This window comes from Porites lutea, chromosome 10 (assembly GCF_958299795.1).
Source record: "Porites lutea chromosome 10, jaPorLute2.1, whole genome shotgun sequence".
Lineage (NCBI taxonomy): Eukaryota > Metazoa > Cnidaria > Anthozoa > Scleractinia > Poritidae > Porites > Porites lutea.
Genome location: NC_133210.1, coordinates 10,212,524 through 10,230,143, shown reverse-complemented (window position 1 = coordinate 10,230,143; position 17,620 = coordinate 10,212,524). Strand labels below are relative to the sequence as shown.

Genomic DNA, 17,620 nt, shown 5'->3' with positions numbered 1-17,620 from the left:
CGCTCGATAGATTTTTTAAAAAAATTAAGATTCTTGAGATTAACCTTCCTTTTACATGACCTTTTAGTTTCAAGATTATTGATATATTGAAAGGCAGTAAAATAAGGGCTACAATTCGCTAATATTTTAGCAGAAAGTTTGTGTTTACAAGTGTGAGCTTTCATTATTCAGGGTATTGTGTCCGAGTTTCATATTTTCGTGCACAACAATGGCTAGCATTTTTGCATATTTCAAATGCATTGTTAGTTACTGCTTTTCACCTGAAAATGAAACTTCGAGACAATGCCTTGAATAATTTGAGGCTTTCACTTGTAATGACGAAACTTCCGATAAAAAAAGTAACGAATTGTAGCCCTTATTTTACTGCCTTACAATATATCAATAATCTTGACACTAAAAGGTCATATAAAAGGAAGGTTAATCTCAAGAATCTTAAATTTTTAAAAAAATCTATCGAGCGCTTTTAAAAAGATTGAAACTACTATGAGGTGAAATTTCATGTCGAAAGCGCTTCATTTTCTACAGATAACGGCCAAACAACAATATTGTCCATTTTTTAGTGTGTTTCTAACAATAAAAACTTTATCCCAAAATATCTCGATAACGCTCTTAAATATTTCGCTTAAACTTCACGAACATAAAGGCTGCTATTGGAGGAAAAAGCTCCCGTGAATGATTTTCGAAGAACAGTTCCCAGTGCTGAGATATACTGCTGCAAGAAAAATAGGTAATAGCGTCATTTCGTTGCTATGACAACTCCGATGCCGTTGCAACCCTAATCACAACAAATTTTCATCTTTATCTAATACAACTGTGGTGGCAAGTTTTCCAAAACTTTGTTTTTGGCGACGTAGTTTATGCTCAAACTTGGGAGGTATTGACCCTGAAAATCTGTATCGAGCCACCTTAACAACGGCAAATAGATGAGTTGTAAAATAGCACATCGTGACCGCAGTCAAAATAAGACCCACGAGCATATGTTTCCGCCATCTTCTCTTCCAGACTCGCACAACCGCAAAGTTCAAATAGGACATTTGTAACCAAAACGAGAGCGAATTAAAAACAAAGTCAATGCTTAGCGCTATAGAGACGCAAATTTAAAAAACTGCGCCAGGTCGGTAAACGAAGGTGTGTTGTTGTTGTACATGAAGTTGTACAACTGAATAAACCGACCGCTGCGATCAAAGCTGTTGATTCACCAAGAATCATCTGAATACTCATATCAGCAATAAAGCGCACACTTCTTGGTGTGCGAAATTTGTCCGCCCTCAAGATCGTAACGTCTCTCTTGAGTTTTTTGTAAATAAAGTACCACTTGTAATCGCGAAACTCGATGGTGGCCCTTTCAAGCACATCAACAGAGCCGTGGGCAAAGCTCAGGGCTATAAATAGTCGTAGACTCGTTAGCTCGGCTCGCATGACTCGAAAAACGATCGCGGAAGCCACGTACAAGACGCTTAGCAGCACGTGCGATTCTCCAGGATGAAGAAAGTCGATTCTTTGTGCAGCTACACGCACTATGACTTTTGGAACGGCAGTTACCAGAGGAAAAGCTCCAGCAATGACTGCTCTGTTGGTCTCGTTCTGACTGTGATACAGAGGAATAAGCACGTAAACAAGAATAAAAGCTATCGGTATTCCAAAGGCTAACTGAGCTGCAAGTATGGCTGAGACTTGAAGGCCGCCATGTTGTTACTACCAAATTTGTGTTGAGGTTGAAGCAAGGAGCAAGTTGAAGAGGAAGTTAGGAGTCATCGACGGTATAAATGAGTAATGAGTTAAGTTATGCTGAAGAAGAAAACCAACCGGCTTTCTTTCTTTGGTAAGGAACTATGTTTTTGTTTTTCATTTTGCCAATAAGGATAAAATTACTAGCACAATCATCACGGTTTCGCGGGTTTCTCGAAGCTGATTCTCAGATATTTGCAGAGGTTTTTCCTAATTCTTAATGCTGTTCGCCGCCGTTCGTATTCTGACGTTTACCCGCCGTTCTTTTAGATTTTCACTTTCATTTTAAAGTTCAATGATAAATTGACTGGAGGATACTTTAAGATCTTTTATTAATTAAATAAGCTTAGGTAGGTTTTTTTTCTGCCGGCATAAAATTATATCATTCGATTCTATGCTCATAGCGTATATTTCTTCTTTGACGTCAACATTTTAACTTCTGACAATTTTCTCAGTCAGACTAATCAGCCGCGTGAACAATGGATTCGAATCCTAGATAGAGGAAGATAGAGGGCTTTGTTTTTTACACGTAGGGAAAATCCCAGACAGTGAGAAGAGAGGATTTCTGATTAGATTAGACAGACGCTGTGCAGATTAACTCAAAAGCTTTATAATAACAATTCGTAGATGGTTGCTGAGTACTTTTTAACATAATCAGGAACCATATTTTTCTAATTTTAACCAGATTTCGGGTGGCGGGTGGTGGTGGGGGGGGGGGGGGGGTACTGCCATATATGGGCTATATAGGTATGTGCCGCTGTGAAGGGTATGGTTTTCAAGCAGTTTACTCTAGGATAGGGTATATAAATCAATGCGTTTGGGTCTAGAATAGGGTATCATTTTTCAGGGAAAGTGATCAGTTGGTTGAAGATTTTATCTAACCTGGGGATTGTGGTATAAGGTTTTGTTTTGGCTAGACTGTGCTAGTGACCTCAGTACTTTCTGGAAAACAGCTACTCTAGGATAGGGGGATTTGAGGAGTTTACCCTAGTATAGGGTAGCAAAATTCAGCTGAACTAGCTCTGGTATAGGTTAAGGGTCCCAGGGTCCCAGCGGCACTTCCCCACCCAAAAATTTCTAAAGTACCCCCGGGGGCTAGTGCTCATCTGTCTCGTCAACGACCCTTGCAAGCTTCCAAAGGCACCCCTTATAAACATTAAGGCAGGGCACCCCCGTACAAAGGGTCGCAATAGACATCGTAGGTCCCACACCAAGATCTACCTCTGACCATGAGTGGTTGCTGGTGGTCTCCGATCATTTTACTAAGTTTGCCCAAGCCTTCCCTGTGAGAAACACTTCAGCAGTCACGCTGGCGAAGAAGGTGATGGATGAATACATATGCCGTTTCGGGTGTTTCGAGGATTTGCATTCTGATCAGGGAGCCAATGTGGATGGAGCTGTGCTCAAAGGACTGTGCGATTTAATTGACGCAGCGAAAACAAGGACAACGCCGTACCATCCCCAAGGGGATGGGCAGGTAGAGAGACTGAACAAATCTCTGGTGAAGATCCTTTGTAAGCTGATTTCTGACCATCTCCGGGACTAGGCTGACTTTGTGACGAAAGCAGTTCTTGCTTACAAAACTAGTGTGCATGAGTCGACAGGATTTACCCCTTACCGCTTAATGTTCGGTAGGGAAGCTATTCTGCCATTGGATGCTCTCCTTAGGTTCGAGACAACACCTTCCCAAGGGTCGGCACGGACATACCCCGATTATGTTGTTGAGCAGAAGCAGCAATTGCAAGAGAAGGAGCAGATAGTGAGAGAGAACCTCAAGTCCCAGAAAGCATGACATGTCATGCAGTATGACACCAAGTGCCATGGTCAGCGGTTCCGTGTAGGAGACCGGGTTTGGTATAGAAACCGAACCAGGACGTGAAGAAAGAAATTCCTCAAGCCCTGGTGTGGTCCTTGGAAGATGGTGAAAGCTCTGTCTGATGTTACCTATCGCGTTGAAGAGGAGAGGCGGAAGCCGGGAAATCGTCCTCAGAGGAAGGTGGTCCTCTTCAATTATCTGAAGCCGTTCTTTTCGCCACCTGAAATCCACGAGAAGCCCTCACAGTTAACCTCTTCTGGCCATGCGGAAGATACGCCACAAGAGGAGAACCTGAGGGACGGGCAGCAACCGCCTCGAAGAACCTAAGTTGTTTCTGAAGAGGTCGAATTGGAATGGCTGGAAAATCCAGTTGCTACAGTCACAGAGGTTTCTCATCCCTCTCAGGAGCATGAATCTAGTGGTGACTCTAGTGGTACATTAAGTACATCCCCTCGAACTGCTGACCTGCCGTGTCAATCTGAGTGAGCGAGGGGAGCCTGTCTGGCTACGAGACTATGTCAGAACAGTTGTTGTTTACCCAACCTGGCCCTTGAACTTTGTAGGAAAATTTGCATGCTTAAGTTAGAAATTCTCTCTTGTACCTCGGACCTTATGTGGGAGGGGGTAGTGTAGCGTGGGGCATAAGCCCGAGTTGGGTCGGACACGCGCAGTTTAGTAGACCTACCACTCGTGTAACTGTTGTGCTAGTTTAGTAAAATGATTCGAACGCTAGCTGTGTTATTTGTGTTACATGTTGTAGCTTCTGATTTACCGAAATTGTCAAACAAAATAGCCTATCCTGAGTGGAATAGAATGGAGAAAAAGCTGATGTTCACAGTGTAAAGTGTTAACAGCTGGAAGGCTTTATCCCTCGACGTAAAGTTGCTGCAAGGGCTGAGTCTTCTTCTGTTAGAAGACCCTCTGGCATTACGTCGCATAGTTAAGGTTAGTAGTTTAATTGCTGATCTAGGATTTTTCTTTTAGTGCACGTGAGAGAATTACAAGGAGCCTAGAGTAAAGAAACATTAGAGTTTTTCAATTTTAGAACGTGAGCTTTAGTTAAGAGAATTAGATAATTTTTTAAATGGTTAATGAAAGGGGAATTCTTAAAGAACAGGTGGTACTATTAGGAGAGGGCAGTAAAATATCCTAAAGAATTACCTTTTTTTCTTACAGCACTTTGTACTGGATCTCTAAAACTGTGTTTGATTGCGTAAGAAGCACATAAAATAGAAAAAATGTGACAGAGAGTAGGCCTTTTGCTTTGGGAGGTGGTGACCCAAGAGAGGTGGAAATAATTAAGAGGGCCTACAGCCTTACGAAGGACAATATTATAACAAAAACAATAATCTTGTTGATCAATTATTATTACTAGTAGTCTTTTTTGAATTCGATGGTATACTAGAAAGATATCACATGCCTGCAATTGCTTTGCTATGGTTTTTTAGCTGTTTTGGTCTGAAATAGGGTATCAACTTTGACCATTTTGGTCTGAAATAGGGTATGGTTTGTAGCACTCTAGTCTCCAATTGGGTACGTTTTTTAGAAGAAGCTACTTCTACATCATTAGGCGATAAGACCATTTCCCTTTTAATGTTTACGCCAACCGTGTACGTGCCGTAACAGCTTGTCACGCGTTCCGCTCACGCGCGGGGCTCCAGGGTCAGGTCTGAAATAGGGTATCAAATTTTTATCAGGTCTGAAATAGGGTGGGGAAAATCTCAGATTTTGGTCTGGAATAGGGTAAGGGTTTCAGAAAGCGTGCCGCACACCCCCACCCAATGTTTCTGGACCTACCCCCACCCCCCGGAAATTTTCCTCTCCTGATCCATGGACTACCTGAATTTCGGTAAACGTGCAACCTCATTATCCAAGACGACAACCAATTAAACGAAACATTAATTGGTAAAACTGCCAATACAATCTTAACACTGTAATCATTTCATCCATTCTCGTCCACCTAATGAACTGAAGGTTAAACGGGTTGCGGCGCAAAGCAACAACCGCTAAACTGAAAAACGTTCATGAGCGCGCTATGCAGTGTATGGTACCTATGACGCACCACTTCAAGCGCTAAGCACCAAATACTAGCACCCCTTACAAATTTCAGGACATGTGCATATCTATTCACAAAGCCATTCATTAAGTGGTAAAAAGCAACAACTCCCAGTAACCAGTAACGGAGCTAAGTTCGTTCATCCAAACTGGACAAAGAAAAGAACTAAATTAACCATAAAAGTAAACAAGGGCACCCAACGACGGTTTCCTTCTCCAAATGCATTGCATTGAAAACACTTTTTAGGAGTATCCAGAGTAATTTTAGATCTTTAGAAATACATTCTCAGCGACGCTATAAAATTTATTGATATCTGTTCGGTTATCCTAGGGCAACTTGAGTCTTTTCAAAATTACAAGGGCTAATTCAGTATTGATTTCCCGAAAGTTTTAGATGCAATTTAAAGTTTTACGAAAGTGAAATTTTTTCTAAACCTCAGTTCCATCGAATTTTCGATTCCGAAAATTTTAAGTTTCCTTTTCTGCGAAAAATAGCTTAACCTGGGGAGTGCAATGCGAGAAATTAAACTTCAGAAAACAGGAGCCGTGGAATTTGCTTAATAGATAGGTTCGAAAATTGTACATGAATGGAACAGTCAGCTAGAAATGTTTGGTCTTCCTCAAGGTATGGAAAATTCTAGGCAATTTTTGTTTCTCCGAACAGATATTTTATAGAAAGCTGTCGTTGGGTGCCCCGGCCGAGTAAAGGAAGTCGGTTTTTTATGGTAGTTGGTTCTTGATGGTAGTCACGGGAAATGGAAGGCATCGGCGTTGTTGCGTAACATTCGAAATACAAGGAAACCTGTATTAAGCGGACACCTGCTATTAAGCGGACCGTAGCCGAAGTCCCCAAATTTATTTCCCTTATTTACTTTAAATGAAACCTTTATTAAGCGGACACCTCTATTAAGCGGACGCGGACACCTAAAAAGTACCTGAAATGGTCATTTCTATTGTTGCCAACCTGTATTAATAGTAGAGCAGATATGTGCTTCAATTGTTCACTTTCTGTTAAAAGCATGAAATTTGGCATGATGATAGTTTTCAAGGCCCTAAAAAAGATAGGATATGGTGCCATCGCCAAAAAGTCCATTAAGTGTGAAAAATAAGAGTTTTAAAATGGCAGCCATTTTGAACCGGAAGTGAAATTAACATTTTCTTTAAACGTCCGAATTTTAGCACCTTGGATAAGAAAATTTCAGCAAATGCCTAAAGCAGCTGTTTTTTTTATTCAAAGAGATATTATTTTGACGCAAATTGTCTAAAAAAGTAGAATAGACATGATATGAGTGGCCGCCAGCTAGACCGGAAGTAAAACTACCAGAGTCGGAACTTTTAAGGAATGAGCCTAAACTTCTGTTGTGCCTGCTAATTTTCTTTACTTTAATATTTTCTTTAAATCTAATGTATACACTCAATTTAGTATTTTCATCATATATAATCCATTACGTACTAAACTTGAGCCTACTTTGGCTATGATACAGAATATCGGAGAAGAACAGATGATATCTCGGTGACCTAATGACTTGATACTTCATGCAGACGAGTGCTTGTAATCGAAAAAAAGAGTTTCTGATTGCCTTTCACGATTGTTACTCTTCTGGGCATAGCCCTTCTTACGCGAATGTACTTGATTAGTTCCACCCTCAACTTTGTAATTACTGACAGTGGTGTGCAGGAGAGTCGCCACTCGCCTCTTAGAGATATCCAGCCCCAATCTTGCAGACTAGGAACCCAGATGCTTGGAACCAGTGCCTGCTGACTCCATATGAGGCCAGCATGGTTCGCCGTGCCCTTGAAATGTTTAAGTAATGCAGGCCGCCGGGTCAAAGAAACTACCTTTGGCTTCGTCAGTTGACAGTAAAGAACTACTTTTTCTATCGCATGGGAGAACGTGTAAGCAAAAGCAACTCCGATTATTTCTGGAGGTGACCGGAAGTATTCACCTTGTCACACCCTGTGAATGCATGGAATGGAGAAAGTGCAAGTGTAGCCTTTTTAGTAAATACGTTAGCAATCTCGTAGGTTGCAAGGTAGCGTCGATGTACATTAGTACCAAATATATGATAGGGAAGGTAACTTGGCTTCATGGTAGAGAAGCTTCATGGGTAGTTAGAATGGAGAGTGGACTCAACGAAAATGTCTTGGACACAAAGAACATAGAGACTTAAAAGAAGGGAATCTGCTTTCTAGCTTTCTAGCGAATTAACTTCAAACGATGCAGGGAAAAGACTGGACATCTGGCCCTAGACGACATGCGTTGCTCAATATGCAAGGAATCTAAAATGCACCTGCTTGTTTTGATCTTTACAAAAGAACTAGCTTTTTCCAGTTTCTTAGTATAGTTCCTGATACACGTTTACCCTAGATCTTAGTCTTCAAGCTGTTCTAGGCACGACATATTTGTCACATACTATATCCAAGAGAATACGTTTTACATGCTCTGTGGATTAATGTAAGTGATGCACATTCGGAAAACGGTTTTTCCTTATTTTCTTGCATGTGGACTTTAACATGATAATCAGTGCTGCTCAGTCCATGATAATTAAATGACATGGGAGTTACATTGAACTCTCACTTCTGATAAGAGAGGCGCAGATTCACTTGATAGTGAAATACAGCTGAATTAAGTAATGATCCAGGTAAGAAGGAGGCAATTTGTTTCGTTGTGGCGCAATACGCTTTCCTCACATAGAAATGTTTTCATTTTTACGCAGAGAATGCATAAATCCACAGAAAGGCTGTTTAAGAAAGAAAATGTGTTTAAACTCCACTTTTAAAGGGTGTATTTTTGAGTTAAAACATTTCGACCAATCACAAGAGTTGCAAACAATGACCAAGAAATGTTCACAATTTTACATGATCCGCACATACGATTTCTGTGTTACTTTGACTCAGACGAGATTGTGTTATAAGGAAGTTGGATAGAAAAAAAGGGATTAATATACATGCTGCTTTGTGAAGATTTCGTGAAATTTGATGTTTAAACCAATCAGAACCTTAGTAGAGACAATAGTAAAGTTAGCACCTTTTTGCATTCCGACGTGTTCACTGCGTTGTGGTCCTTTCCTTCATATCTGGACTATTGCTTAAACCGCCGCCCGGTTAGCTCCAGGTGGATATAAACACCGGTCTACTGAGTGGGAAGCCGCGGTTTCAAACCCCGACCGGACCAATCGTCGATCAGGATTTTTAAATAACTGACGTTAAATGCTTTCCGATGTCATCTGTAAATGGTTACACTTTCTAGTCTTCTTGGAATAAAAAAAAACCTGTAGGCCCGGTCTCACGGTCCTTGTTCATATAAAATGCCGTGGTAAGTTAAAGAACCTATACACTGTTTGTAAAGAGTAGGCTGAGTAGGCTGAGTAGGGGACCCATTTACCCATTTTTCCAAACCAATTTCCCGGAAGGTTCTTGAAAATGGTAAACTTTGAAATGAGTAGACGTTATCGTGAAAGCAATTTCAATCCAATATGTACATGCACAGTGTTATTAATTTTGTACTCCTCAATAACACAAAATGGTGGAGCTATTATACTTCAAATTACTTTGAAAGCAGTAAAGCATTCTGCATTCTAATTAATAGTGGATCAACTCTTTTAACCCTTACAAATTCTTCAAACTGGTCTCTATACATTTCCTTAAAAGGATAAGTTGAGAGAATTTGATAAAAGATCAAAGTATTTTCTCTTAGGTGATAATTTTGTTAATTCTAAAACCTTATCTCTTGACCTTGTATCAGGGGATATTGTGAGTCAGAAGAAAATTGATGTTGGTCACTATTGGGACTTAAAGGGTTAAAACAAGTAAAAAGAAATCATTTGTTTTTTGCTAGTTTAATTTGTTCGTATGTTTGGCCTTTCCTATGCTTAAAAATGTGAATCATTGTTTCACATTTTTTTTAGTTCACTACCGAAATGAATTGCTTTGAGTGAGCTGCATTTTCCATTTTATCCCGCTTTTACCTCCGGTTCTTTCATTTAAACCGCTAATTTGTAACACAGTTGACCTTTTTGTATGACATAAAAATCCTGCAAAACATAGAACAAACAATTTTGTCGTCATTTTGACCTTAACATGCTAAATTTTGTGTACTTTCGGTTAGGTGATGTTTACTTCCGGTCAAAATGGCGGCCATTTTAGTAATACTCCAAAAACCGGTTTAACAGGAAAAATTTGCGATGGCACCATATCACATATTAATAGCCACGAGTAATTTATATAATAAACAATTTCATTGTTATTTTGGTGTAAAAAAGTGCTTAATTTTGTGTACTTTCGGTTAGATGATATTTACTTCCGGTCAAAATGGCGGCCAGTTTAATTTTCACTCTAAAAACCAGTTAAACAGGAAAAATTTGCGATGGCACCATATCACATATTAATAGTCATAATTAGTTCTGTCATTCCTGAAAATTTGGTGCTTTTAACAAAAAGTGAGCAATCCGGCCCCAAATCTGCACATATCTGCCCCACTATAAACGGAAAGGTGGCTCCCTAGAGTAAATTGGCCGTGTCAGCCTGAGCACTAGTATGGCGCGAGCCTTAAAATCCGCGCGACGTCCACGCAAAAATTAAAACAAACATGGCCTCTCAGTTTCGAAATATTGCCCCCAAAGAACTTTATTAACTTTCTGTTGAAGCTCATTGTGCAAAAAGTTTGATTAGTGTAGGTCAAACATTTATGAGAGGAGACAATGTTACACCAGTAACAAGTCACTATCGATCTCCATGAGAGTAAATTGGATGTAAAAACAAAGCAGTAATTTTCCAAAGACATCAATTCTTTCGCTTCAAAAGTAGACAAACGTTAAATAGTCGAAGTAAATGGTGAGTGGAATATTTACTAAGAAAACAAAGAAGTAAGTACACTAACCCAGAGGGAAGCAATGTTGCTGTTTCTGGCCTTTGGTTCACGTTCAGTGGAAATATCTGAAAGATCGAGCCAATTCCCGAACAAACACTGAAGATTGTCTTCCCTGGCGGAGCTCCTCAGTCACTTTCTTTCTCTTACATTTGATTTGATTAAAGTAATTCTAGAAGTGGCTTTAAGACAAGATTACAGGGAGTGTAATTTTTTTTGTTTTGCCGACTCTATCACATTGTTTAAAAAACCTATCAGAAAAAATGTTCCCACTTAACTTGCATCCCCTAATCGAAGGAACCTTTCTATCGACGAACCAACATCCTTGTATTTTTTTCTTGTTTCAAACGTCCTTCAACGCATATGCAAGATGCACCAGAAAATGTTTTTGCACAACGAGAAATAATTTTTACTCACAGATCGACCCTTGACGAAAGCATTAGTTGTCCGTCGAGACCTACGGTCTTGTACTTGTAGCTGAAGACATGATGTACGATTTATAGATCGGCACCATCTTTTACAGCAGACTTGAAAAGAAAAACTTCGCCGTCGAAATTATCTCTAAAGAAGCACAAGGTTGAAAAGTGTCCGGAAGTGGGCTTACATTTGAAGATCTGCACACAGTGAACTGCAGACTAGGAAATGAAGGGCTTACTGCGATCCTTGCACAACCACCGTCTTCATCTCCGACGATCGCCATCCTCACGAGTCTGACGAGTGACCACCACGGTTCGAATTTAAACTACAATAGTCAAGTACTGCGAAGAAAACATCCTGTGTTAGGTATAAAATTGAATCCGCTATCTCTCCTTTTTCAACTGGCGAGATATCACCGTAATAATACTAATAAACAGCTTCAAAACAATGGGTTTCGTACTTTTCAAAGAAACCACATGTTTTCAGTAGCTTTGTGCATTATGCGCATGCGGCCGTGATGGCTCGCACGCGTATTTTGCTCATACGACCCGGAACCACGCGTGTTTTTCGGATTTTTGAACGTCGACGTGGTTAATTAACCGTGAATTTCTCGCATTTCCTTCGGTAAATTTTTTTTAAAAATCGCCTCATTTCTTAACAGTTGTAGTACCTTTGTACTGTCCTTTTTTTGTTAAAATCTGTGACAGCTAAATTTCTCCATTAAGAAAAGTTACAAATTTAAAAATATTGGCAAAACCGTCTTAACGACCCCATGTTTTTTCCACTTTAAAATGTTAAGCAATATCGCTAATATAAAGTGGCAAAGTGTAAAGATATTTCACCGAGGGAAATAAGAAATATTAAGAAAAAATGATTAGAAATGACCAAATTACTGCCTGTCTAAGGATGCGATGTTGCCATGGCAACAGCCTTAATCCAGAAAATGAAACTTGATAAAGGAGCCTTCTTATATGGGTAACCTTAGCGGTGAATCTCGTGAACAAAATCGCAAAGTTAAAGTAACTAGATTTCGTTCTGTAACGTATGCTAGATAGCTAGGGTTATTAGTAAATACTCTAGGGAGCCACCTTTTTCGATTTTTATACTAAAAAACGTGACTTGACGAACGGCATTTAATTTGCGTCACACATTGTTGAATACAGTACAGTATCGTATCGTTTTCTATTTCGTTTTGTTTGTAGAGAGCTTGTTTCACTTATCTGATTTCTTCAAATTTGAGTTGCTATCTGTGTTTAAGGTACTATGATCAATTGGTCCACTTTAATAAAGAAATTAATTCAAGAGTATATCGTCATAGTCTCTGGGAGTATTCTAAACGTTTCCACTGTTCATTTGAATGGCATTTGACTCCTCATATGACATTATCTATCGAAACCTGAATTAGGCGGACACTCTGTATTAAGCGGATACTACAGCACTCCCCGAGGGTGTCCGTTTAATAAAGGTTTCGCTGTATAAGGATTTGTATGGGGAAAAAACCTATCGTCTCTGTAACATACCAAAATGAAAGGATTTCAATAAAAAACAGCTTACCTTACTTAAAATGTGTGTTACGTCTCTCCTGTGTAGTCCACGGGTCTTATAAGAGAGAAAAAAGTTTACATAAAAACCCATAAATGGACCCATGGACTACACAGAATGGAACAGTCATCTAGAAATTTTTAGCCTTCCTCAAGGTATAGAAAATTCTAGGCAATTTGCTTCTCCGAACAGATAGTTTACAGAAAATTGTCGTAGGGTGTCCCGGCCGAATAAAGGAAGTTGTTTTTTTTATATAAGGTTCTTGATGTTAGTCACGGGAAAAGGAAGGCAGTCGAGGTCTATGATACAGAAGTCGAATAACTCACAGGTAGCCCAAACTCGAAATATGAGCATCGGCAAGCATCGGCCGTTTGTTGCGTAACATTCGAAATATAAGGATTTGTATGGGGAAAAAACCTATCGTTTCTGTTACCTACGAAAATGAAAGGATTTCAATAAAAACAGCTTACCTTACTTAAAATGTGTCTCTCATGTGTAAACCACGGGTCTTATAAGAGAGAAAACCGTTTACATAAAAACCCGTAAAACGGCCATAAATCGACCCGTGTACTACACAGGAGAGACGTAACACACAATTTAAGTAAGGTAAGCTGTCTTTTATCGAAATCCTTTCATTTTGTTATGTCACAGAGACCATAGGTTTTTTCCCCATACAAATCCTTATATTTCGAATGTTACGCAACAACGCCGATGCTCATATTTCGAGCCTGGGCTACCTGTGGCTTACCAAACAGATTAACAAACTCTTACTTTTATCAAAAACTTTCGATTGCGCCAACATTTGCTTGCGATTGGATAAGACGATTTCCATTAAAATTATTTTGTTAATAACTGCAATGATTGATTTATTGTACCTGAAATGGCTATTCGGTATTTGTTACCTTTTCGGATAGAAAATGCCTGATAAAACATTTCTTATCCGCGCCGCTCAGTATTTTGTTTCAGCAAACGAAAATCTACTCAAACAATCGCCAATTTCATCCGATTACTTTCTTCAGCAAGGCCAATAGCGAACCATAAGCGACAACATTTAATAGTTGAAAATGATAGTTTGGTTCACAGATTTTTTTGCGTGATTCACTTGTTAAGTATATGATAGCGCCAGTGACGGTGACGAAAAAACAAAAATGCCTGCCTCATCAGCTTATATTTTATCATAAAAAATGGGAGACAGTATAGCCGGATCTTAAGGTTATGAAAATTTTTTATTACACCATGCGCAAAACGCAATGGGCACGAAGCTTATTGTACACCGGAAACTGATAATTGCAGGCAGACCACTTATGTCAAGAAATGCATGCAATGGCGAAAATGGCGAAAATGGCGAAACTGGCGAAAAATCGCCAGCCTCTGGCGATTTGAATTGGATGCCAAAAGTGGCCCCTCGGAAGCTGGCGATTTTGGCGATTTTGGCAAAGAAAGAAAAGAATGAAAGGGAAACACTGGTTATCGTGAAAGCATCTTTTAGCCAGGAACTTAACCATGCGTTTCGCAATCGCTTTTGATTTAAGGCTGCCTCACAATTTAATGGAACCAATGTGAAGAGAATTGTAACCAGTGAGGATTGTTAAGGTCTACATCGAACCTCAAAAGTTAGAGTGTCCATGGCAAGGAATTATTATGATTTCAAGGACTTGGTAGTTCTCTCCTCGAGTAATTAGTGGACTTGCAAGTCTTTGAAAGGAATGAACCATACAAAAGAAAATGATGCTAGTGTGATATTTCAGCGCATCACATCACTTTTGTTAAGTCAAGCGACATCGAAAGTAAGGAGATGTTTACTTAACCTGTGAAGTATATGGCACAAATACATAAGCTTAACTGAAACGACTTTCATTTGTTGTTTTCAGATATATTTGATTCAGTTGTATTTGATAAATGTTCTTTGACAGTTAGGTGAAGCCGTTTTGTCATATATTTGATTGAGTTGTATTTGATAAATGTTGCCTCACAGTTATTGGGGCCTCTTATTAGGCAAGTAATTTGAACTTTTTTTTTCAGTACTGTTGCCTCACAGTTATAAGGACCTCTTTAGTTATCTACTTTGAAGGGGCCACTTTTGGCATCCAATTTGAATATTTTGTCACATTCTGGATATGCCAGCCCTCTGGCGATTTTTGCCAAAATCGCCATTTTCGCCAAAATTGCCAGTCTCCAAAGCTCTGGGACGTTTATTGCTATTATCGCCAGCCCTCTATGACCGATCTATTAAGATGTTTGTTACCAAGAAAAGGTGTCTTTACTTACAATAGTTTGGATTAATGCAGATTTTTAACATGGAAATTAATTGCTGTGAACCCCGATTAGTGTCTGTTAGTAACAGGTGCATGTAAGCTTATAGGAGGTGTCGGTTAACAGAGGTTCTGTACAGTACCTAATGGAAATTGGGATTTTTCCCCTGCTCAAGTTCTGTGCAAACTAAATGTCATACATGTTAATGCTACCATTTACAACAGTAGTTTAAGAACATGAGTGATGTTCAGAATACTGAAAGTTTAAAAATAATACTTTGTCTAACAATGTAAATTATAATGATTATTATAATCATTACTATTACATTAATGTATTAATTTATTACAATATTATAGTCATTGCCATTACAAATTTTGTCAATACTATGCAAAATATGCTTATCATGCAGAGAAACTCTGCCACAGTCACTGCTGTTTGCTTGAAAGGGAATTGCCTTTAATGTAAATAGCAGGGGGGGCAAGCCCACACCCCCCTTCCCTACAACCACCACAGCCATGTTTCTCAACCCAAAATTGGACTCAAGTGGAAATGTTAAGATTTTATTGAACACCAGTTGTAGCATCCAGGGTGCACGTTTTCTACCCTCCGACGACTCAAGAAGCACCATGAAGCAGGATTACTTTAGCCTTTGTTTGAACAACTGCCTACTTATGCATACCCGGCCAACTGTTGATTGCGGATTCTTTGGACACTGTTAAGATCTCAAAGAGGTTTGCTTGTGCCAACAAACTAAGCAAATGACATTTTGGGAAATTAAAGTAGGGCTATGGTCAACGGCCCACTTTGTATATAAAAGTGGCGGATCTAGGGGAGGGGCCCCCCTCTTATTTTTAGACCAAACTGAGGCCCAAAGGGCCGAAAAATTTTTTTGGACACCGCCCCCCCCCCCCCCCCTTATCTCAGGGTCTGGATGACCTGGCGCCCTCCCTCCCGTTATCTGAAGGTCTGGATCGGACGATCCGCCACTGTATAATATATAGCCACTACTCACCTGTGCCTCCAAAGCCTTTGCTTGCCTTGTAGTCCTTGTAGCAGGAAAATTTTACGGTATTTCGAGTCTCAAAATCTTCGATTAGCTCTGTGCTTCTTCAGCGGATGAAACAGAATATAAATTATCAGACAACTTATTGTAAGCTTTGGCTTTCCGTTGTTTAATACTGGTATAACATTACTTATAATTTTTTCAAGAGCACTTCTCACCAAATTTTTTGGAAAAAACGGCCATACACTCTTTGATTTGTCTTTCGAAGTCTTTACTTTTGACTACTTGTTCACTTATCGTTCAGACTTCTTCAACAGTTTAGCAATTTTTTTTGACTGAATGGCCAGAAGACGGAGAAAATAGATGCCTTAGCAAACAGTGTAGGCCTTCATTTTCGTGAAAGAGAAGAGAAAATAAATGAAAAAAGCAAAAATACCAAAAAAGAAAACCCTACAAATGAGAAGGAAAACCATGGCGGGAAAAAACTCGCGTACGTGCACATTTTGGCAGAACTTCAAAAATATTATAATTTCTTCAAATTTTAGTTTGAAATTGCTTTGAACGGTTATTTAGATAAATTTCTTACCTGAATCAGTTTACATTTGCTTGAAGAAGCATTAAATGCTTTGCGCAAAATACAATTTACGATTGGAACGAACTTTTGAAACATCCTATATATATATATATATATACATATCTGAAATGATTTGTGGATTTCTTCAAACGTTTACTAATCTCTTATATGCTTCCCTGGATCTGCACCACTTCTGGTAAAGTTTGAACAATATCTTGATTTCGGTTGTTACAAACTGTGCAAAGGTTTGATTATGATGAGACTAATTAGTTTATTTAATTTACAACTTACAGTTAGTGTGCTGAGAGATCTTGTGGACGCAAAGTCACCATTACCATTAACAACGAAAGTGGTTTTGAGTGGAAGGATCCCTCTACCCATTTCTATTCTGGCACTGCGGATGACAACTTGCCTTCTTCTGTTTCTCAAGGTAAAAGTGAATTTTGCAAATGTAGAGGCGCGTTGGTAAAGTAGTAATCACGCTTGAACGTTGGTATTGGTTGTTGTAAGACACTACGTAACACAATATGCCCAAAATGATCATTTCTCTTTGGTAGGCATACATCAAACGTTTTTCTGATAAAATTCTTGCTCAAATACTCCTGCACCTTTTCAGGTCAAATAAATGCTTGTGTTGTTACATTTCCCAAGAGATATCCCCGTTTATTAGAATTGAAGTCTCCTGAAAGGAGCTGAGATTTTATGTTATATCTACTGTAAGGAAATCAAAACGCAGACAAAAAAAGTCACTCAGTTTAGAGCGCAATTTTCTATTGTCTATTTATTTACTTATGTACTCTTTATTTAATTTCGTAGAGGTTTCCGAATACTACTATTCATAAAAACTGTAGCATTCTTTTTTGCCAACTTGACATAATGGTACAAAGTTGTAAGCTCTTGAACATGTTTTCTAAACTCACACGTTGTGTCGTGTTTTTGAAATGTTTAACATCTATTCTAATACTACGAAATTTCAAACATGAGTTTTGAAGCATCGGTAACTAAGTGTGTATGTGTCTGAAGTGCGAGGAGGAAAACAAACATAAATATAATCGTTAAATGGACTTACGGAAGATGTGAACGAATATCTTCCTTGGGGTTATATTTCCTTTAAAGTTTAAAGTTTTCTGTAAGGGAACGGTCTGCTTGTCAAAAGAGACATTCTCACTCGTTTTTGCCTAAAGTGAAAGGTTTTTTTTCCCCAGAAAAAAACCGTGCAATTTAAAGCTCATAAGACTAGTGGATCCCTTTACAGAACCGCTGGAGTCCTGGCCTACTACATTGAAAGCGAGAGAAAAACACTTGCTGTGATGTGGTCTGTTCCTTATAGTTATGTTTCTTACGAAAATTGGTGGAATGTGAAGC

The 17,620-nt window shown here is 39.1% G+C and overlaps 1 protein-coding gene across 1 annotated transcript in view; it reads left to right on the top strand.

Moving 5' to 3' along the window:
- The window catches only part of LOC140949477 (DELTA-actitoxin-Aeq1a-like), a 49,158-nt gene that overhangs the window by 31,344 nt on the left and 194 nt on the right, over positions 1-17,620 (top strand). The window contains exon 3 of the mRNA XM_073398635.1: positions 17,461-17,620. This exon is cut by the window's right edge and continues 194 nt beyond it. Coding sequence (XP_073254736.1) covers positions 17,461-17,620 — 160 coding nt within the window. The remainder of the gene's footprint in view (positions 1-17,460) is intronic.